At 35.4% G+C, this 22,449-nt stretch overlaps 1 protein-coding gene across 4 annotated transcripts in view; it reads left to right on the top strand.

Moving 5' to 3' along the window:
• The window catches only part of BCO2 (beta-carotene oxygenase 2), a 52,456-nt gene that overhangs the window by 24,292 nt on the left and 5,715 nt on the right, over positions 1-22,449 (top strand). For 3 of the 4 annotated variants that reach the window (XM_058545217.1, XM_058545216.1, XM_058545218.1), the window contains 6 exons: positions 7,679-7,890; positions 8,107-8,222; positions 9,182-9,284; positions 12,606-12,734; positions 13,939-14,099; positions 15,002-15,169. In XM_058545217.1, coding sequence (XP_058401200.1) covers positions 7,679-7,890; positions 8,107-8,222; positions 9,182-9,284; positions 12,606-12,734; positions 13,939-14,099; positions 15,002-15,169 — 889 coding nt within the window. Of the gene's footprint in view, positions 1-5,494; positions 5,558-7,678; positions 7,891-8,106; positions 8,223-9,181; positions 9,285-12,605; positions 12,735-13,938; positions 14,100-15,001; positions 15,170-22,449 lie in introns of all 4 variants that reach the window. The other variant, XM_058545220.1, reaches the window with a different exon arrangement.

The raw sequence follows: 22,449 nt of genomic DNA, 5'->3' as shown, positions 1-22,449 counted from the left end.
CCTTTTAAAAAAAATTGTGGTAAAATACACCTAACATAAAATTTACCATCTTAACTATTTTTAAGTGTACAGCTCAGTAACATTAAGTACATTCATATTGACGTGCTATCACCACCATCCATCCATTTTTCATCTTGCAAAACTGAAACTCTGTACCCATTAAATAGTAACTCCCTCATCTCCCTTTCCCTAAGTCCTTGGCAACCATCCATTCTACTTTCTGTTAGCTACACCATTCCCATGGGCCTGGTGGCAATCTGATCATGGTCCTACTGTGCTTTTCCTAGCTGAAATTGGAAACAGATCAAGAATTGTGGACATGTTCAAGATATATTTCTTAATATTCCAGATATTTTAATTTGCTGAACCTATTGCATCTTGTCTTCACTGAATAGTAGACTTATAAAATGATAGTGCTGAAAGGAAATAAAATGCAGTGGTTCCTTCCATCCCCAGCTGCTTCAAGAAGCCCTTAAAAGTTACTTTAGATGCCTGGGGTGGGGGTTGGGGAGGTGGTTTGGAGGTAGAGAAAAAGAGTGTGAGTGAGCTGGCCTGTGGATCCCCACCCTGGCCCTACCAGAGAATCTCTGCTTTTCCCTATTTTACATACCTGTATTTCATACAAGTTATAATTTGAAAAAAGATTATGAGGCAAAAAGAAGGAGGAGGAGGAAGAGACCAGTAAAACTACTAGTTCAACCCCCAGAGAGTAACGGCCTCTTGGAAAAAGCATATGGTATTTCATCTGCTACAGAACTGGCTCTAGTAAATTTTAAACCAAGCAGCAAAGCTAATCAGGGCCTAGGCTTGCACTACAGGCCTCTTTTAAAATCAGTATCTTTGTCGGGGAAGTGGGTGGTGAGGCTGGTCCTCATAAATGTCTACTTTGTCCTTCAGATCAGTTTTTTCAGAGCCAGCAGTAGGCATTTACAGCAAGAACAGGGTCTTGTTTGCCCCTTGGTGCGAAGTATAGATATTTTTGGGTCAAAGAAGAGACAAACTGAGACTTAGTTTAGTGGTTGGATCCCCAGATTAGACTTAAAGGGACGGGTGGGGACTTAAGCCAGTGTAACCCTTAACCCATGGATAAGAATAGTCCCACTCAGTTGTAAATCTCTGACCTCTTTGTTCGATGCCACTTAATAGGTCTCTGTCAACACATAGACATAGTAGTGACATGATAAAGGCCTTTCTTCAATTAAAATTTTTTATCAATGATTTCATTGAAGGCATGCTTATCAGTTTTTAAACTTACATGAATCTGGGCAGAATAGTAAATATCCTTAGCATTTTAATTTCTACCACTCTCCTGGAATGACATCAAGATCCATGATGAAGATGGTCTAGTCTCCCGGTTCCTTGACAGTCCCCACTGCAATGATTGCCCCCTCTGTGCCACTTCAAGACCACATACTGAAGCCACATCCTGGAACTTATTCTACAGAATTGCCCTATCTCTGAAATCTTGAACTCTGAAACTCTGCTTTGTGCTCAAAACCCCAGTTTTCACACTCTTCCATTCCCACTAAACTTATTTTCAATCGCATCAAGTTCTCCTCTCCTTAATCTTCTCTCTCCTCTCAGTTTATCAGCTCTTCTTTAATTTCTTCTCCCTGGTATGGATTCCATGATCAGTCACTTCAGATACACTCTCACCACCATCCTCACTTCCTCAGCCCTGGTGATCACTGCCTTTCCTCTGACCATTTCCAGTCCTAGATTAGCCCATTCCTGGTTTCCTCCACTCATGGCTCAGGCCTGCTGAGCACTTCTAGAGGAAGTCACATAACTTTGCTGATTGATTCAATTTCAAAATGATTATTTTCAGCTCTAGCTGAGGCCTTGGTGCTGCCAGGAAATCTTGAGCAGTCCTTATTCTTTCCAGCTCCCCACAGGGTCCCTTTGCTGAAGCCTCCTCATTCTCCCTGTCCCTTTCACTCTCAACAGATAAACTGGCCTACTTCATAATGAATAGAGGGGCAATTAGATTTGAACTCCTTCAACTTTCCTCTTCCCCACCTCCAAATTTCCCCACATAGGTGCCTATTCTTGCCTCCTCATGACCAGAGGAGGAAGTAGCCCTCTTCCCCTCCTCTGAAATCTTGCTGCATCATTCACACCACTCCTGTTGTACCAATTTCCCCTCCACTAACCCCTCAGATCAGCCTACAAATGTTTTCTCATTCTAAAAAACCCTCATTCCCTATTCTGTATTCTTCTACAGCTAATACTCTTCTCCTCCCCTCACTACTTCTGTTTTCCTCCCTCCTGAGGTCTCAATTCACTGCCTTTTAACCCCACCACTCTACAGTATCAGTTCTCAAAAAGGTCCCCAAAGCCTGTTAACTATTAAGTGAAATGGACTTTCCAGTCCTCAGCCTGACTTTTCTACAGCATTTGACCTTATTGATCACCCGTCCTAAAGTTCTCCCATTCCTGAATTCCCACATAACACTTTCTCCTGATTCTTCTTCTATCCCTCTGATTGTGTGTTCTAAATAATTTTCTAAATGTTCTAAAATAATTTTTTGTTGCTCATCTCACTTTACTTGTCCCTTTGATATATCCCAGCCTCTGCCCAGAGTATTCCTTTCTTTTCTCACATTGTGCGCTTTCTTTGGTATAGTGGAAATAATATATTCTTTGGAGTAAGATGGAGTGGGTTCAAATCCTATTTTCACCACTTATTAGTGCCAAGATCTTGAGCAAGTATTCCCAAATGGAAAATGGGGCTAATAATATTGATTTTAAAGATTGGGTATGAGGATTAAAGGAAACAATATATATAAAGTACCTCATTCAATGGCTGACAAGAATTGGCACCCAGTACATTTTCATTCTCTCCTTTCCCTTCAGCACCCTCTCTTCCCCCTCCCTTTCCTGCCGGATAACTTCTTATAGTTCACCTTACTTTTTGGGATGGTGTAAGCCCAGGATTTAGAGTCAGCAATAAGTTCACATCCTTGTTCTGCCGCTTACCAGCCCTGTGACCCTGGGCATGTTGTTGTTCTGAACCTTGGTTCCCACATCTGAAATATGGGAATAATAGTTCCTCACAGGATCAATGTGAGGGGGAAAAAGTATATTTATATGTAGGGAAAGATGTGGTAAAGTGCTTGCACAGTACCTGGCATGTAGGAAATGCTCAGTAGAAGGTAGTTATTATCTCATTTGCACCTATGGCTATTCCTGTTGCACATAGATACTCTCAAACATGTATCTCCCACCCCACCCCCATCTCTTGTGCTCTAGACCTGTGTTTTGCCAGCTGGCTGTGGCACATCTTTACCCTGATGTTTACAAATAGCTCAGACTCTTGTTCAAAACTGAACTATTTGCTTTTCCCTAATCCTTGCTCTTCACGTATTCTCCATCTCAGTTAAAGCATCAGCAACCATTCGGGTATGACTTTTTGGACCCTCTCTTTTTGTCACTGCCTACAACCTATCAGTCACCTTTGACGTTTTCTGGAATTTGTCCTTTTCTCACTATACTGCTTCAGTTTATGCACTTATCTTCTCTCATTGCTTGGTCTCCTCATTGGTTTCTCCAAGTCTGGATGCTTCTCTTTCTATTTCATATTCTACCCTGTGTCCAGAGTGACCTTTCTAAGATGCAGGTCTCACAGTTTCACTCTCCTGTTTCAAAACTCCATGCTTTCCTGTTGAAGATCCTTAAGCCTTAAGTCTAAGGGCTGATAGGTCTTGTACTGACCTATTTTTCTGTCTTCATTGCCTGCCACTGACGGCTCTGCCCACACACTAACTTGTTAACTGGGTATTCCCCCAAGATATGTGCCTTCACAACCCTTCCTCTTTTATCACCCTTGCCTAGGGTGCCCCTCTTTTCTCCAACTGGCAAATATCCTTAAGAATCAGCCAAATGTCTCCTCTCCTCTTGACCCTTCCCTGATCCCCACATTTCTTCCATCCTGTTGCTCTTGCTGTGCATAGATAGCATTGTTTAACACTTCTCCATTGTTGTAGTAATCACTTTGTGGCATAGTTATTTATGTGCCTGTAAGCACTGGTTTTGGCACAGTGCCTGGCAGATAGTAGGAACTCAAGAAATGTTGGTTGATTTGATTTAATGAATGCACAGAATGACATGGTCTAGAAGAATCGTGTGAGATGGAATCTAACAAGTTGTAAATTATTAAAGGTAAATATGGGCGAAGAAAACAAATTTTACATGCACAGGATGAAAGAGATGTGGTTTAACATCTCTGAATGCGGTAAAAATTACATAGGGGTTTTGGTTGAGAGGTCAGTGTGAGTCAACAATATGAGGTGGTAACAAAGAAAAATAAGAAGGAAATAAAAGCATATGAAATATCTTAAATGTGGAAGCTGAATGTCTGGTTTTACACCTAGAGTATTGTGTTTCATTCTGTGTATTGTAGTTTCAGAGGGATTTAGACCGGAATAGCAATAATTATTGAAACGTTTTTGTTTTTAATGTTTTTTGAAAAAAATTACCAAAATACAGAAACCACTAGCTAACATGATCAGGAAGAAAAAGGGAGAAAGCACAAATGTACAGAATCAGAAATGATAATGGAAAAGAAACCATTGAAATAGGTAATAAATTACAAGAGACTTTGCAGGCCTCTATGCAAATATATTTGAAAACCTCGATGAAATAGGTGATTTCTTGAGGAAATACAGATTGCCAAAGTTGATAGAAAGTTTAAACAGACTAATTTCTGTAGAGGAAGAAGAGAAACTTATTAAGGAACTACTTCTCAAAAAAGCACCAGGCTCAGATTATTTCACAGGGAAATTCTACCAAATTTTCAGATATCTGATAGATTATTTCAGAGAATTGAAAATGAAAGGAAACTTCTCACTTCTTTTTATGAGGCAAGTATAATATTGATATCCACACATGATAAAGATGGTACAAAAATGAAAACTATTATTTATTCATATTATATAGGAATATCCATGAAAAAGCACAAAATCTATAATACTAATACAGTATTAATAAATATTTTATTAACAAACAATCCAACAGTACATTAAAAATATAATTTACTGTGATCAGTTAGGATTAATTCCAAGAGTACAAGGTAGGTTCATTATTTGGAAATCCATTGGTATCATAACCATATTAATAGATCTCAGGAAAAATAATAATATAATTATCTCCATAAATGCTGATAAAACTTTTGTCAAAATTCAACATCCATTTCTCATAAAAGTGCTCAAGAAGTAGGACTTGATGGATATGTTCTTAACATGGTTATACATACACACGCATATATACATGTGTGTATATATACATATATAGACATTAATATACCCTAATCTTTGTCCTAAAGCCAGTAATACTAAATCGGGAAACACTACAAGTATTTTTTCTAAGGCAGGAGCAAGGAAGGGATGACCACTGTCTCTACTACTATTCAAACCAGTTGTAACCAATACAATGAGACTAAAGAAATTGATTAGAGGCATAAGGATTAGTGAAGGAAAACTGTCTCTTTTTGTAGATGATATAGTAAACCTGGAAAACCATCGAGAATCAATGACAAAACTAACTCAAACAATAAAAGGTAAGGTAACAGAATGTAAAATTAATATGCTGAAATCAATAGCCTTCATATACACAAACAGTAATCAGAGAACATAATGGTGGAAAACCTCATTTACAATGGCAGCAAAGAAGATTAAATACTTAGAAATAAACTTAACAAGAAATGTGCAAACTTTAAAACACTCCTGAAAGACACAATTAAATAAATGGAAAGACATCCTCTGTTCTTGAATAGGATGATTCAACAACATAAAGACGTCAGTTTTCCCTAAATTAATTTTTAAATTTAATACAATCTTAAAAATTCCAAGTTCTTCTTTTTTTTTTTTTGTGAGGAAGATCAGCCCTGAGCTAACAGCCATGCCAATCTTCCTCTTTTTGCTGAGGAAGACTGGCCCTGAGCTAACATCTATGGCCAATCCTCCTCCTTTTTTTCCCTTTTGCTCCCCAAAGCCCCAGTAGATAGTTGTATGTCATAGTTGCACATCCTTCTAGTTTCTGTATGTGGGACGCCTCAGCATGGCCAGACAAGCAGTGTGTCAGTGCGCGCCCAGGATCTGAACCGGGGACACCAGTAGCAGAGTGCATACACTTAACTGCTAAGCCACGGGGTGGGCCCCTCCAACAAGTTTTTTAAGGAAGTTAGACAAATCGATACTAAAGGTCATATGGAAAAATAAATATGCAATAATAGTCAAGAAAACACTAAAAAAGAAAAATTTCAGTGACAGGACTAACCCTACTAGACATTAAAATATACTATGAAACCTCCATAATTAAAACATTGTGATATCGGTGCATGAATAGGCAAATAGACAAGTCATATAGAATAGAAAGCCCAGGAATAGACCCAAGAACTTATGTAACTTTAGTTTATGATGAAGGTGACATCTCAAATCACTGGGTAAAGAGGGCCTTTTTTCTTTTCTTTTTTTTACTTTCTTATTTCCTGCATTTTCTTTTTAATTGTAGTGAAAAACACATAACAAAATTTACCATCTTAACTATTTTTAAGCATACCGGTTAGTGTTTAAGTTTATTTATATTGTTGTGAAACAGATCTTCAAAATTTTTTCATCTTGCAAAACTGAAAGTCTATACCCGTTAAAAAAGAGCTTCCCGTTTCCCCTTCCCTCCAGTCCTGGTAACCACCATTCTACTTTCTGTTTTTATGAATTTGACTACTTTAGATACCTCATGTAAGTGTTATCATACAGTATTTGTCTTGTGATTGGCTTATTTCATTTAGCATAATGTCCTGAAGTTTCATCCGTGTTGTAGCATGTGACAGATGCTTCCTTTTTAAGGTTGAATAATACTTCATTATATGTAAACATTTTGTTTATCCATTCATCGGTTGATGGATACTTGGGTTGCTTCCACATTTTGGTTATTGTAAATAATACTGCTATAAAAATGGGTGTACAAATTTCTCTTTGAACCCCTGCTTTCAGGACCATTGGCTTTTAAGACAATGATGTTAGCCTTGCTTATTTATGCTGAAGACATTAAGGATTCAATCTGTCAAGCATATGAAAGAAAAGACTATATGACTTTAAACCCTTTTAAAAGTTAAGCCACAAACTTTTCCTTACAGTTTTTCCATGTTCTGTCATTTAAATAGTCATTTCTAGTGTAATCACATGGACAAAAATGATTATCCAGTAAAGACTGTCATCTTATTTGTTTACTTTAGCATAATTTTGATGAATTTGAAAAATTTTAAAGTAAATTGAACATGTAATACATACATGATATAAAAGATAACTATTTCTAAAAGCTTAGGAACCCATTTGCATTTGAGAAATGTCAAGAATTCCATATCCTCTTGTGCTATTCTCTTGACTACAGGGTAAAGATCAGAATTATCTTAGGAGGCACTAGCTTAGTTTTCTTCTTTAGCCCTCTGAAGTATGAGCTTTTTGACAGGGGGTAAGGGTCAGGAGAATGTAAGTTGCTCTTTCCTGTTGTACTTCAGGATGTCCTCAAAAGCTATTATCCCTTAATTTCAAGTTCTCTGACTAATCAGGTTGTACTGGGAACCCGTGCCATTTCCTTATCTCTATATTTGAAATCTCTCATTTTGACCCCATGTTTTTCTTATTAATATTTGTTTTTCTATTTTTGCTCCTATTTGAAGGTACAATCACTGGTTTGATGGAATGGCTTTGCTTCACCAGTTCAGGATGGAGAAGGGCACAGTAACATATAGGAGCAAGTTTCTACAGAGTGATACATATAAGGCCAACAGTGTTAATGATCGAATTGTGGTCTCAGAATTTGGCACACTGGCTCTCCCCGATCCATGCAAGAGTATTTTTGAACGTTTTATGTCAAAGTTTGAACAGACTGGTAAGAAGCCTTTAATGTGCTCAGAATTTGCAGGTTATAGTGATGATTACTTAAATTATTATGATATATGACAATCTATATAAAGATAAATCTTGAAATAGATTTTTTTTGTTTTGGTGTGAGAGGATGTTTAAACTGCTTTCTCCCTCTAATTGTGTGCTTAGGGCCTACTTTAGTAAGCTGTGGTGTTTTAATAACTCTGGGGTTTGGTTTCAGCAATAACTGACAACACCAATGTCAACTATGTGCGGTACAAGGGTGATTACTACCTTAGTACTGAGACCAACTTTATGAATAAAGTGGACACTGAAACCTTGGAAAAAACAGAAAAGGTAAAATTTAGGTTAAAAATTTTGACCTAAAATTTCTTTCCATTCGACATACTTTTTTTTTTTTGAGGAACCTTGTCCCAGAGCTAACATCTGTTGCCAATCTTCCTCTTTTTTTTTTCTTTCTTTCTCCCCAAAGCCCCAGTACATAGTTGTATATCCTCGTTGTAGGTCCTTCTAGTTCTTCTATGTGGGATGCCGCCTCAGCATGGCTTGATGAGTGGTGATTAGGTCTGCACCCAGGATCCTAACCGGAGAGCCCTGGGTCGCCGAAGCGGAACATGTGAACTTAACCACTACACCACCAGGCCAGCCCCTCAAAATACTTTTTAGAGTAGTAGATATCTGAAGAAGAAATTGGAGCCTTAACCAAACAAAAACAAAGTCACCCGCTGTTTCAGGTCCTTGTGCACTCTCTGTCCTGATTAGAATGGCCTGTGGGGTTGGTTTTCCTTAAAGATAATTGTAGACTTCTTCTTCCTTGGTCCTAACATCTGAAGGCTAGGGTAAAGGAGAAATAGAATAATACAGATTTACCTTGGCCGGTTCATGTTCTTCCTAGTTACAGGTAGATTTGAACCAGAGATTGTCCAGACCGATATTGCCTTCACTTAACATATTAATTAAAAATAAAATAAAATTTTGGACCACAATTTTAATTCTTATTCTTTTGAACTTTCCTATGATCTTGGGGGAAAAAAATCCTTTACTGGATAATCATTATCCATTTTTTGGTGGTAGTGGCAGGGTTTTTGTTTGTTTTTAGTTTGTTTTTTTTTTGGTCTTAGTTTCTATTTCTTTAGTAGGAAAAATAATTTTGATTTCTCAGAGGTGAGATTTCAGGGCTTAGACTGTAGTTTTCATATCTTATTTAAAAAATATTTGATAACATCCTCACTGTCTATACCCAGGAGTTCTGCCCATGTAACATTTAAAAGTCTCTGCTGGTCTTAAATTTGCAGGTAGACTGGAGCAAATTTATTGCTGTGAATGGAGCAACTGCACATCCTCATTATGACCCAGATGGAACAGCATACAACATGGGAAACTCCTATGGGCGACGCGGTAAAGTTGGGATGGAGGTCTTTTTAAAAATAATTGGAAGTTAACTTCCCAGGGTTCCATTATGGTTAAGATGTAAACATATAAAACTTCATTTGAAAGGTTCAGAAAGAAATCTCCAAAGGGGTGTCACTGAACTTAAAGTATATAATTTATCATTAAGTATGTGTTCTGTGGTCTTTTTGCACGTATGCTAAGCAGCTGATTTTCTATTTGGCTGTTTCAGCACGACTCACATTTTATGTGCTTTTTGGCTTACTTGCATTGTAGGGACTTTCAGTATGTATTTCTCAAACTTGAATTTTTAATAAGTACCATATTGTAAGTATAAGAAATTTAGAATGCTTCAGCAAAGAGATACAGGGAAGGTACATTGTCTTTCACATGGGAAGGAATTTATTTTTATCATGAGAGTAACACACTACAAAGTAAGTTGAGGTTATAGTGCAATTGCATTCACAACCACTTATATCACATCTCTTTCTTGGTCATCCATGTACTTCCCCAACTGCCTACCAGTCTGCTCAGAAAGTTCTAATAGCTAATATTGACAGCTAACAAGTGTCTAGTATGTGCTGGTGTTAAGCATTTTTTCATATATTTTCTCATTTAATCCTTATAACAACTCTCTGAGAAAGGTGCTATTATTACCCCTATATTGCAGACAAGGGCAGTGAACCTTGAGAAGGTTTAGGATACGTGCTTAGGCAAACTTCTAAGTGTGTAAGACCAGACTTGGCACCAAGTCTGAATCACACCCAAAGGCTTGCTATTAGTCACTCTTAGACCAGCTTAATAATTATTCATCACTGAGCACAGAAGGCTCTCTCAGGGCATGCAAATTCATGTTCCTACACCTGAGTACACGTTTCTCTCTGTTTGAAAAGGAATGTGTAAGTATAAGTATTAGACATTTCTGACTATCTTAACTGTCAATCCATCTATCATTTCTAACCTATCAAACTTTCGTATAGGTTATCTTTTGTATAGGTTAATGTATACCTTTGGTGAGTAATTGGTTTTGTGGGTTGTTCATCTCTACCTCTCCATATTTATACATATGAGTGTATATGAAAATGAATACTGCAGATTTGTTTTTTACCGGTTCAAGTAGAGATAGGGTACCCTGGAAACTTCATCACCCAGCTGTTTTTCCTCTTCTTTATTACCTGATCTCGGGTAGGGATGTATTCTTCAAAACTGTTATAGGAAACAGCAAACATCATTTTAGGTAAAATGTTTCAGCAAGTAGGTAAACTGACTCAGCAGTTTTTTGTCCATCCATCTTTTTTGATCATTAAAAAAATCTATTTCTTAATAAATTAACTCTATTAACCAAGTAGGTAACTTTGTAACTAGTTCATAATATGAGAAATACTGTTTAACAATTCTGAATTATGTGTTCTAAAATAAATAGTCATTAGATCAGTGATTCTCAGCCTTTAGTGTGCCTAAGAATCATCTGGAATGCTTCCTAACAATGTAGATTACTGAGCTTCATCTTCAGAGATTCTGGTTCAGTAGATCTGAAAAGGGGCCAAGAATTTGCGTTTTAACTACCCCCCTTACCCCTTATGTTGGTGCATTTTAACAATATTCCCTGGTGATTTTGGTGCAAGTGGCCCCTGGATCTTTGAGGAACCCTTTCACCAATCATCAGAGGCTACACTTGTTGTTTTGCCTCAATTCGTTGTTTTTACAAAGTCCTGGAGAGTCTCCCAGAGTTAGACTCACAGTATTGGGCAGGTCATTCCTATGGGCATTCCTCTGCTGGGTGTTTCCTTTGGTGTCTGTCTGCCTTGCTCATGCCTTCAAGACACACAGTTAAAATAGTTCTCGTAGTGTTTAAGTTTAGTGAATTGAGTAATTGTCACTTAATGCAATTGCTGAGACAGGAAATTCCTCTCTTTATCTTCTCTTAATCTCAACTAGAACTGAATTTACTCCCTTTTTCTTATTTGATTGTTTGGTTCAGTGAGGAGTTTTTGAACTAGAACTCAAATGTACATGTAGCTGCAGGGAGCTCTACTACCTAGGATGCGTTTGGGGGAAATTTAGTGATTCTCATTGGGATAAAGTACTTGCTAGTAATTTCTATCTTTAGGAAATAAAAAGCTTTTAATTGTTTTAGCTTTTTCAGATATTTTAAAAAGACTTTTTCAAATTAACAAAAATTCTCTAAATCATCCTCTTATCATCATCTGATGCATTATATTTTTTACTTCTTGTATGATTTATTAGAATTTGAGCTTTATAAAAAAAGAGCCTTTTGTCTCTTTTGTACACTGCTGTATAGAAGTGTCTGGAATATGGTTCTTAGGACACTTAGAAGAGTGCCTGGAATATAGTTGGCACTCAATAAGTAGTTGCTGAATAAATGAATAGAGAACTATATGGTTATCTTGTTCCAAAGGAACCTAGTGATTGCAAAATTATATGTTACCCAAGTTCTTCAGGCAATTCAAATAACAGGAAGTTAATTCAATCTGACCTCAATATTTGTTCATTCATAGAATGATTTAACCAACATATATCGTTTGTTAATCCATCAATAGCTATCTATAGTGTACCTATTAAATACCAAGTCCTTGTTTGGTACTGAGGATGCAGAAATAAATCAGACACAATTTTTGCCTTTGAAGAGCTCACCAGTCTACTGGGAAGAAGATAAACAAGCAGGAATATTATAATACAATGGGATAAGTGCTATGAATGTATAGATATAATCAGGGCATAGAGGAGGGCACCAAATGCCTTTGGGTGGGGAGGAGTCAAGGAGGGCTACTTGATGAGTGGATACTTGAGTTGATTCTTGAAGAAGCAGTAAGCAATAGTCAGATGAATTATTGTATAAATGAATATTGATGAGACAGGATGAGATGGGACCCAAAGTGACCCCGGGGATCCAGAGGACTGAAGGGAAGGTGTTGGGCATGGATTCTTTGAAATGGAGACTGAAGTGGGGAGTGGGCAGAGGGACAAATAGAATTTAAGGATATTCCTGGCTGCTACCTTATCTTTTCCTGTGAAGTAGGGATTGAGTCCCTCTTTAGGGAGTGAGAAGGTAACCATTTGAGAGCATTAAAATACAATAAACTGTTGGTTGATTACTTTGTGTGTGTTGTTTCAAAACCTTAGCTAATGATTTTCATAAAGTTAATGTATTTTTTATATCCAAGTCTTTGTTTGAAATAACCCCTCATGAAATATGGATGTCATGCATATTGCATAAATCTCTTAACTGTTTTTGCCTAGTCCACTAGTGCAAGGGTTATCTTTTATTCTAGAATGCATGTAAAACAAGACAGACTTTCCATTTTCCAGGTTCTTGCTATAATGTTATTCGAGTTCCTCCAGAGAAGGTGGACCTTGGAGAGACTATCCATGGAGCCCAGGTGATATGTTCTATTGCCTCTGCAGAGAGGATGAAATCTTCTTACTACCATAGCTTTGGTGAGTTCAGAGATAAGGTAAATTGTAATGGGGCCTGCCTTAATGTCACCATAGCAGAGGGACTAGTTTTTTTTTTTTTTAATTTTTTGTTTATTGCAGTAACATTGGTTTATAACATTGTAAAAATTTCAGGTGTACATCATTGTACTTCTATTTCTGCATAGATTACATCATCTTCACCACCAAAATACTAATTACAACCCATCACCACACATATGTACCGAGCAGAGGGACTAGTTTTGGCAAGTACTGTGTTAATACAGCTTATCAGAGTATGGGGATAATGAGACCAAGATTGCATTTTAATGCCAGTTAAGTTTATTCTGTTTAGTCACATACTTCTTACCCTAGCCAACTGACAGCTTGAAAAGATATAATTATTTTAGTACAAGCAAGTACTAAAATATTAATTGACAACACCCAGAGTGAACTGTAATATAAACTATGGACTTTTGGTGATTATGATGTGTTAATGTAGGTTCACCAGTTGTAACAAATATACCACTTTAGTTGGGGATGTTGATAATGGGGAGGCTATGTATGTGTGGGGCCAGGGGATATATGGGAAATCTCTGTACCTTCCCTTTGATTTGTTGTGAAAATAAAAACACTCCAAAAGAAGTAAAGTCTTAAAAAAAAAATCGTTTGATCATTAAAAATTGACAGGGTTCAAAATTTTAGGTAACTTTAAAGCCCATAGATAATCATTATACGTGAAAAGGTCTTGCCTATATTTGGGGGTAGGGGGGCAGAATTCATATTCTATATAGATTGCTTCAGCTTTTTCTCAGAGTATTTACCTTCTGCTTTGTAAAGCTTTATAGCCAATCTGTTCCTGGATCCTTACCTCCAGTATAAATAGCAAAAGGATTAAGGAATATAGGTCTAGATCATAAATGACACTTGAATATTATGCTTCTTTGCTTTGTTCCTAAACCAAAACCATTTAAAAAGAAAACAAAAAAAAAGATAACAAGAAAGCTGAGGGCATTCAACCCAAGTTATTTTAAGCAGTTCCCTCTTTCATGTAGGAATAGGAGATATGTACAGAAAAGCTGGGAAACAATGAAGAATTATTTCTGGCTGGCATTTATTTAGGTCAGCAGTAATATGTCCAGGCATTCAGACAAGTCCCCATAACTGGCACGTTTAAGACAACGCTAGTTTGCAAAATAACATTTTATTGTTTGCTGGAACCTTTTAGGAATGACAAGAAACTATATAGTCTTCATTGAACAGCCTCTAAAGATGAATCTGTGGAAAATCATCACTTCCAAAATTCGGGGAAAGGCCTTTTCAGATGGAATAAGCTGGGAACCCGAGTACAATACACGATTTCACGTGGTGGATAAGCACACTGGACAGGTGGAGTATTTTGAGTATATTGATCATGAAAATGATTGGACACACAGGCAAATATCCATATGGTTAGTTTTTACCTTCACTGGGCATTACTTGTGTAAGACACTCTTAATCAAGGATAGTACCTTCTTCCATAGGTAGGGCTAGCTACTTATTAATTAATACAGTGGATTTTGTAGGAAATGGTTTTTCCTTTTAATTATCTGATTCAATTAAAATGACATCTAGAAACCCTCTTAGCATGGGTTTTTCCATATCATAATATTTGCTAAAGAGGATGTCATTTGTTCTGTAACTTTTGCAATGGCGCTTCAATTAGTTACTTCTATGACTTCTTGATATGTAAATATGATAATCCTACCAAAGTCTAAAGCATGTTGGTTAAATATCTTTCTATACTCCTGAGTAAAAGCACTGTTATATTTGTCTTTTTACCTCTCTAAAGAGATAGTATCTTAAATTTACTGTACCCTAATTTCATTACCAAAAAAATCCCATTTTAATAATGAGTGCATTTTTCAAAGAATTAGTCACTTAATTCTTCATAAGCTACTTAATAGCAGTATTTTCTATTTAACCATGTAGTTAGAGTCCAGGATTTATTTATCCTTCAAAACATTGGACCATATTTTGTGAGGACTTTTAAGTTAGTTGTGACAGTTGATTGGTCTGTATCAAATAGCTCCAGTTCATTGATTAATATGAGATGAGATGACTTAAACAAGCAATGCTTAAATCAAAGCATATTTGCTTCTACATTCCAAATTCTACTTTTTACACCTACCAGGCCTGTCACTTAAAGGGGGGGGAATCTCAACTTGAGCTTTGTGGATCTGTTTGTTAAAGGAAAAATGTAAAATTAAAACAACATGTCTCTTTTTCATTGTTTATGTTTTCCTCCGCAGCTTCTTCCAGGGATGTACTACAGTAAACCTTTTATTACTTTTCATCAAATCAATGCCTTTGAGGACCAGGGCTGTGTTGTAATTGATTTGTGCTGTCAAGATAATGGAGAAAACCTAGAAGTCTACCAACTACAGAATCTTAGGAAAGCTGGGGAAGGGCTCGATCAGGTAAACATCTGATTTGTCAGGAGTTGTGAAGATAAGTTTGCACTAGCCAAGTTCTGGCTTTGGCTTTGGAATTAGCCGTTTCTCTTGCTTCTTTGGCAAATAAGGAGGGAGAATGGTTTTAAAGCATTGAAGACACAGCTTTGTCATTTATTTATTTAATACTTAAAAATAATTTGAAGTATTTACTTAATACCTAATAAACAAAAAGCATGTTAAAGAATGCCAGGAGATATGTTTTGATGCACTTATGATTAGTTCCTTATTACATTTGAGCACTAAACATACTTATATTTCCTGGAAGGGGTAGCAAAATAGGCTATAATCCTAATTCTGTGATAAAAGCAAGTTTATCGGTTCATCTAGCTGAAGGGATTCACTTTTTCCTGATGCTGAATCCAAGGTAAAAATTTTCCTTGGATTATGTAATGTAAATTGTTTTCAGTTAGAGTTTTATTTTTAAATCTTTTAAAAACATTACTTTTAAAATTTACTTATACTGGCTAAGCTTATTTACGTTATTATAGCCATATGATAGGTCTTAACATCTGCAATACAAGCTCTTTAGCTCTTTGCTTTCTCAAAATTGCCTGAGTTTTTCTTGGCCTTTTCCGTTTCCATAAATTGTAGAATCAACTTGTCAGTTTTTGCAAAGAAAAAAAAACTTCGATTGTGATCATGATGCAACTATAGATCAATTTGGGGATAATTGATATCTTTACAATAGTGAGAAATATTGAGTCTCCAATCCACGAACATGGACTATCTCTCCATTTATTTGAGTCTTTTAAAATTTTTCCCCGTAATGTTTATAGTTTTCAGTGTAAGGATATTACATATCTTTTGTTAAATTTATCCCTAGGAATTTAGCGTGTTTTGAAACTATTGTAAATGGTGTCTTTTAAACTTTCATTTTCTGTTTTTGCTGATATGTAGAAATGCAATTGATTTTGTATAATGACCTCATATTTAGAGATCTTGCTAAATTCACTTATTAGTTTAAATAGTTGATCTGTAGATTATTTTGGATTTTCTATGTATGTGATCGTGTTATTTGAAAATAATGACAGTTTTATTTCTTTTTTTCCAATATTTATGCCTTTTATTTCTTCTTCTTGCCTTAGCATTCTAGCTAGGGTCTTAAGTTGAAAAGAACTGGTGATAGCAGGATTCATTTTCCCCATCTCATTTGGAAAATGTTTAATAATTCATCATTAATTATGAAATTGCTATAGGTATTTTTGTAGATACCTTTTTAATGGTAGCTTTTGATGAACAGACATGGTCCAGTATATCAGTCTTTTCCTTTATGAGTAGTACATTGTGCATCCTGTTTCAGACATCTTCCCATGCTACGGTCATGAAAATATTCTCCTATATTATCTTCTAGAAGAATTTAATTCTAAGAATGAATTATCCATATATGTATTGTTCTGTTCCTGGGCTCTACATTCTGGTCCATTGGTCTACTTATGTATACTTGTGCCAGTACTACACTGTTCTAATTACTATCACTATGTAAAAATCTTGATGTTTAGTAGATCAGGTCCTCCTAATTTTTTTTTCTACAATGAGAATCATGGCCATTCCTGGTGCTTTACAGTTTTGTATAAATTTTATAATCAGCTTGTCAGTTTCCACACACACACACACACACATACAGATGCGTGCACACAGACACACACACAAAACAAAAACAAAAATCTTCTCAGATTTTAATTGCATTTGCACTGAATCTATATATCAATTTGAGAGAGGATGAGCATCTTTACATGATGTTGAGTCTTCCAGTACATGAACACAATATATCCTTCCATTTATTTGGGACTTCTTTAATTTCTTTCAGTGTTTTATAGTTTCCTGGGTACAAATTTTTTATATCTTTTGTTGGATTTATTCCTAGGTATTTGACATTTTTTGAAATCATTTTAAATGTTATTTACTTTTGCTATCATTTATGTTAATATGCTGTATAGCAATGTGATTGATTTTTGTTTATTGATCTTATATTCAGTAATGCTGTAATTACACTTATAAATTCTAATAATTTATAGATTCTTTTAGATTTTGTACATGTACAATCATATCAGATGCAAGTAATGACATTTTCTTTTCTTCCTTTCCGAACTATTTATTGGTTTTCTTTTTTTTGCCTTATTTCGCTGGACCTCCGGTACAGTGTTGAATGTAAGCAGTGATAGTTGGCATCCTTATCTGTTCCCAATCTGAGAGGAAAAGTTTTCAACATTTTATCATCAAGTATGCTGTTTGCTGTAGATTAAAAAAAAGCTAATAGACTTTGCCTTTTAGAGAAATTTTAGGTTTAAAGAAAAATCAAGCAGAGAGTACAGAGAGTTCCCATATACTCCCTTCACGTTATCCCCTCCATTTCCCCTATTATTAACATCTTGCCTCAGTGTGGTACATTTATAACAATTGATGAACCAATATTAATTTTTACTAACTAAAGTCCATAGTTTACATTAGGGTTCACTTTTTGTATTGTACAGTTCTATGGATTTTGAAAAATACATAGTGTCGTGTATCCACCATTATAGTATCATACAGAAAAGTTTCACTGCCCTAAAAATACCTTGTTCCACCTATTCTTCCCTTCCCACTTCCCTCAACCCCTGGCAACCACTAATCTTTTTGCTGTCTCTATAGTTTTTCCTTCTCCCAAATGTCATATAGTTGGAATCATACAGTATGTAGCTTTTTCAGACTGGCTACTTTCACATAGCAATATGCATTTAAGGTTCCTCCACATCTTTCAGTGGCTTGATACCTCATTTCTTCTCATCACTGAATAATATTCTATTGTGTGGATGTACGATAGTTTATTTATCCTTTATCAATTTATTTATTGAAGGATATCTTGGTTTCTTTCAATTTTTGACAATTGTGGATAAAACCGCTATAAACATTTGTGAGCAGGTTTTATGTGGACATAAGTTATCAATAGATTTTTTTAAAAGATACTTTTTCTTCAATTAGGAAAGTTCACTTCTAGTTTACTAAGAATTTTTATCATGGATGGATGTTAGATTTTATCTAATGTTTTTTCTGTATTATTGATATAATCACATGGCTTATGCTTTAGTCCATCAATGTGGTAAAGTACATTGATTGATTTAAAAAATGTTTATAACAGCTATGATTGATTTTTGAGTGTTAGCTATCCTTTCATTCCTGAACTAAATTCCAACTGGTTGCGCTTATTTTTCTTTTAATATATTGCTAGATTTGCTTTGCTAATATTTTGTTTAGGATTTTTTGCATCTATTTCATGAATAAAATTGGCCTGTAATTTTTCTTCTTTATAATGTCCTTATTAGGTTTTGGTTTTAAGGTTTTGCTGATCTTTAAAATGAGTTGGAAATTGTTCTCTTTTCTATTCTCTGTATGAAAATGTATAAGACTGGCATTATTTCTTACATGTTTGGAATAATTCAACAGTAAAGCCATCTGGGCCTGTAAATTTCTTCATAGGTAGATCTTAAATTATGAGTTCTATTTCTTTAACAGTATAGGATTATTCTGATTCTCTATTTCTTATTGTGTCAGATTTGGTAAATTGTGTTTTTCTGGAAACTTATCCATGTCATCTAAAATTTAAAATTTATTGACCTAACATTATTCATAATATCATCCTATGTTTTTAAAAAATGTATGTAGGGTTAATTGATATCCCTTGTTTTTATCCCTGATATGGTTGTTTTTGCTGACTGTCTTTTTTGTTTGTTTGTTTAGGCTTGCCAGGATCTTATCAATTTAATGAGGCTTTTCAAAGGACCATCTTTTTGGCTTAGTTGATCCTCTTAAATGTCTGCTTGTGTTCAGTTTCATCGATTTCTGCTCTTAATTATTTCCTTTTCTACTTTCTTTATGCTTAGTTTAGCATTCTTTTTCTAAGGATATGGATCCTTAGTTTGTTATTTTTCATCCTCCCCCCTCCGCCTCGAGTATGTGCCTTTGAGATGATAAACTTCTCTCTAGCAGAGCTTTAGCTGCCTCCCACAAGTTTTGATATTTTATTTTTATTACTTTTCAGTTAAAGTATTTTCTAAGTCTCACTGAGATTTCTTCTTTGAAATATACTTTTCAATTTTCTAACATATGGGGACTTTTCTAGTTATGTTTTGCCATTTATTTTTAGCTTAATTTTACTGTATGATTTTAAACTTATGAAATTTAGAGATTTGCTTTATGGCCCAGCAAAAGATAATTTTTTTAATGTTTCATGTGTATTTAAAATAAAGTATATTCTGGATTTTGAATGTAGTATTTTACATATGTCAATTAGGTCATATTTGTTAATATTATTCAAATTTTCTCTATTCTTATTGATCTCTATTATATCAGTTATCATATAACATGAAAGGTATATTAAAACCTCTTATTTATAGATTTTTCTGTTTCTCCTTATAGTTATGCTAATTTTTACTTTATATATTTTGATGGTCTGTTATTATGTACATACAAATTTAGAATTTTTTTACCTTCCTAGTTTATTGAACACTTATCTCTGAGTAATGCTTTTGCCTTAAAGTCTACTTTTTGCTTAATGTTTACATGCTATAACTTTCCCATCCTTTTACTTTTAATCTTTCTAAATGTGTACCTTGTAAGTAGCATATATTTTAAAAATCCATTGTGCTAATTCTTGACTTTTAATCCGGGCATTTATTTGAACCAATCATCAATATATTGGAATTTAAATATGCTACCTTACTGTTTGCTTTCTATTTGTGTCACTAGTTCTTTTTCTCTCTCCTTTCTTGCCTTCTCTGGATTGTTTGAGTATATTTTGTTATTTCATTTCCACCTCCCCTCCTCCAAACTTCACGCCACCCTCTGCCCATTAGCTTGGTAGTTATACATTCTTTTAGTAGTTACTTTAGAGATTATGATATGCATCCTTGATTTAACACAATATATTATAAATTGGTTCTTTTAATTCTTTCCAGACAATGCAAGGACTCTGGAACACTTTCACTCCATTTACTCTACTTCTGATTTATTTATTTACTTATTTTTTGTGAGGAAGATCAGCCCTGAGCTAACATCTATTACCAATCCTCCTCCTTTTTTTCCCCCAAAGCCCCAGTAGATAGTTGTATGTCATAGTTGCACATCCTTCTAGTTGCTGTATGTGGGACACGGCCTCAGCATGGCTGGAGAAGCGGTGCGTCGGTGCACACCCAGGATCTGAACCTGGGCTGCCAGTAGTGGAGCGCGTGCACTTAACCGCTAAGCCACAGGGCCGGCCCATCTACTTCTGATTTAAATGCTCCCATTCTTGTGTATTTTAATTCTCTATCTATATTAAAGCCTATAGGGCATTATTGTTAATGTGGCTTTATGAAAATCATAATTGCCCATGCTACCCCCTTACCCACATCTATGCCTTCCTATTGCTCTTAATTCCTTCCAACCTCTCTAAGCTTCCAGGTGGAATCATTTTCTTTCTGACTGAAGAACATCTTTTAGCATTTCCTTTAGTTCAGATATGCTGGTGATGAAATCTGTTTTTGCTCGTCAGAAGAATGTCTTTATTTTATTTTCTTTCTTAGAGGATGTTTTCATTGGATAAAGAAGTAGATTCTTAGTTATTTTCTTTTGACACTAAAAAGATACCATTTTATTATCTTCTGATTTCTGTTAAAAAATCAGTTGTCAGTCTAAGCTTTGCTCCTTTGAAGTTGATCTTTTTTACTCCCTGACTACTTTTAAGATCTTTTCTTTGATTTTCTGTGGTTAGTACTATGATATCTCTCAATATAGTTTTCTTTTGATTTATTTTACTTGGAGGTTTTTAGGGATTCTTGAATCTATGCTTTGATGTCTTTCATTAGTTTTCAAAAACTTCACCCATTATTTCTCCAAATATTGCATTTGGTAAATCCTTTCTCTCTTTTCTTTATGGGACTGCAGTATGCATATATTACCCCTTTTTACTCTGTCCTCTGTTGCTAATGTTATTTTTAGTATTTTCCATCCTTTTCTCTCCCTAAGCTTCTTGTTTTGGATATTTTTTTCTTGTCTATCTTACAGTTCATTCTCTCTTCAGCTGTGTCTATTCTGCTGTTAACCTTAGCTGCTAAGTTCTTAAACTCATTGCATTTTTCACTTCTAGAGTTTTGATTTGGTTCTCCTTTATAATTTCTAGTTCTCTACTCCAATTCTCAATTTAAAGGAATTTCCTCCAATATATTCAGAATAAAGTCTGATAACTCTATTATCTGGATCCCTTTTGGCTCTGTTTTTATTTGTTGTTGTTTATCTTGTTGCTTTTTTTTCATCATGCTCTCTTGTCTTCTCATGTGCTGGTTAATTTTTATCGTATGCAGAATGTTGTGTTTGATAAATTGCAGAGATATTTTGAGACATGGGGTGATAAATTGTAGAAATGTTTTGAGACGCGGGGTGATGTTATCTTCCTGCAGAGAAGATTTTCATTTGCTTCTCGCTGATGGCTAGGGTACATTATCAATTCCAGGTATTCTTAATCTATTTATAGGGGTTGAGATAATTTGAATCAGGATACACTCCCTACAAGAGCTGGAGTATTCCTTGTTTATTCTTACTGCTAGGGTGCAGACCTAAGGGGTCCTGACCCAAAGAGCTAGAGGTTTATCAGGGCTTCCCCTTCTTGGCAGACCCTGAACTCCAACTTTTGTCTCTCTAGCTCCTCAAAACTATCAAAATCTCTTCTCATTAGGGTCAAGTAGTTGGGGAGTTGATGTGGCTATAACCTTATAAAAGAGTAGCATGAAGGATCCCCATGGGGATGGAACTGTTTTGTATCTTTTTTAAAATTTAATTTTATTAATTATTATTATTTTATTGAGGTAATATTGGTTTATAACATTATATAAATTTCAGGTGTACATCATTATATTTTGACTTCTGTATAGACTACACTGTGTTCCCCACCAAAAGTCTACTTGCCATCCATCACCATACACATGTGCCCCTTTACTTCTTTTGCCCTCCCCCCACCTCCATCCTCTCTGGTAACCACCAATCTGTTCTCTGTATCTATATGTTTGTTTGTTTATCTTCCACGTGACTGAAACCATATGGTTATTATCTTTTCCCATTTGACTTATTTCACTTAGCATAATACCCTCAAGGTCCATCCATGTTGTGCAAATGGCAAGATTTCATCTTTTTTTTATGGCTGAGTAGTATTCCATTGTATATATATGGAACTGTTCTGTATCTGGAGCGTGGTGCTGGTCACATGAATTCACACATGATAAAATTTCATAGAACTA

The sequence above is a fragment of the Diceros bicornis genome, chromosome 7 (genome assembly GCF_020826845.1).
Source record: "Diceros bicornis minor isolate mBicDic1 chromosome 7, mDicBic1.mat.cur, whole genome shotgun sequence".
In the NCBI taxonomy this organism is placed as follows: domain Eukaryota; kingdom Metazoa; phylum Chordata; class Mammalia; order Perissodactyla; family Rhinocerotidae; genus Diceros; species Diceros bicornis.
This window is presented reverse-complemented; position numbering and strand designations above follow the sequence as displayed.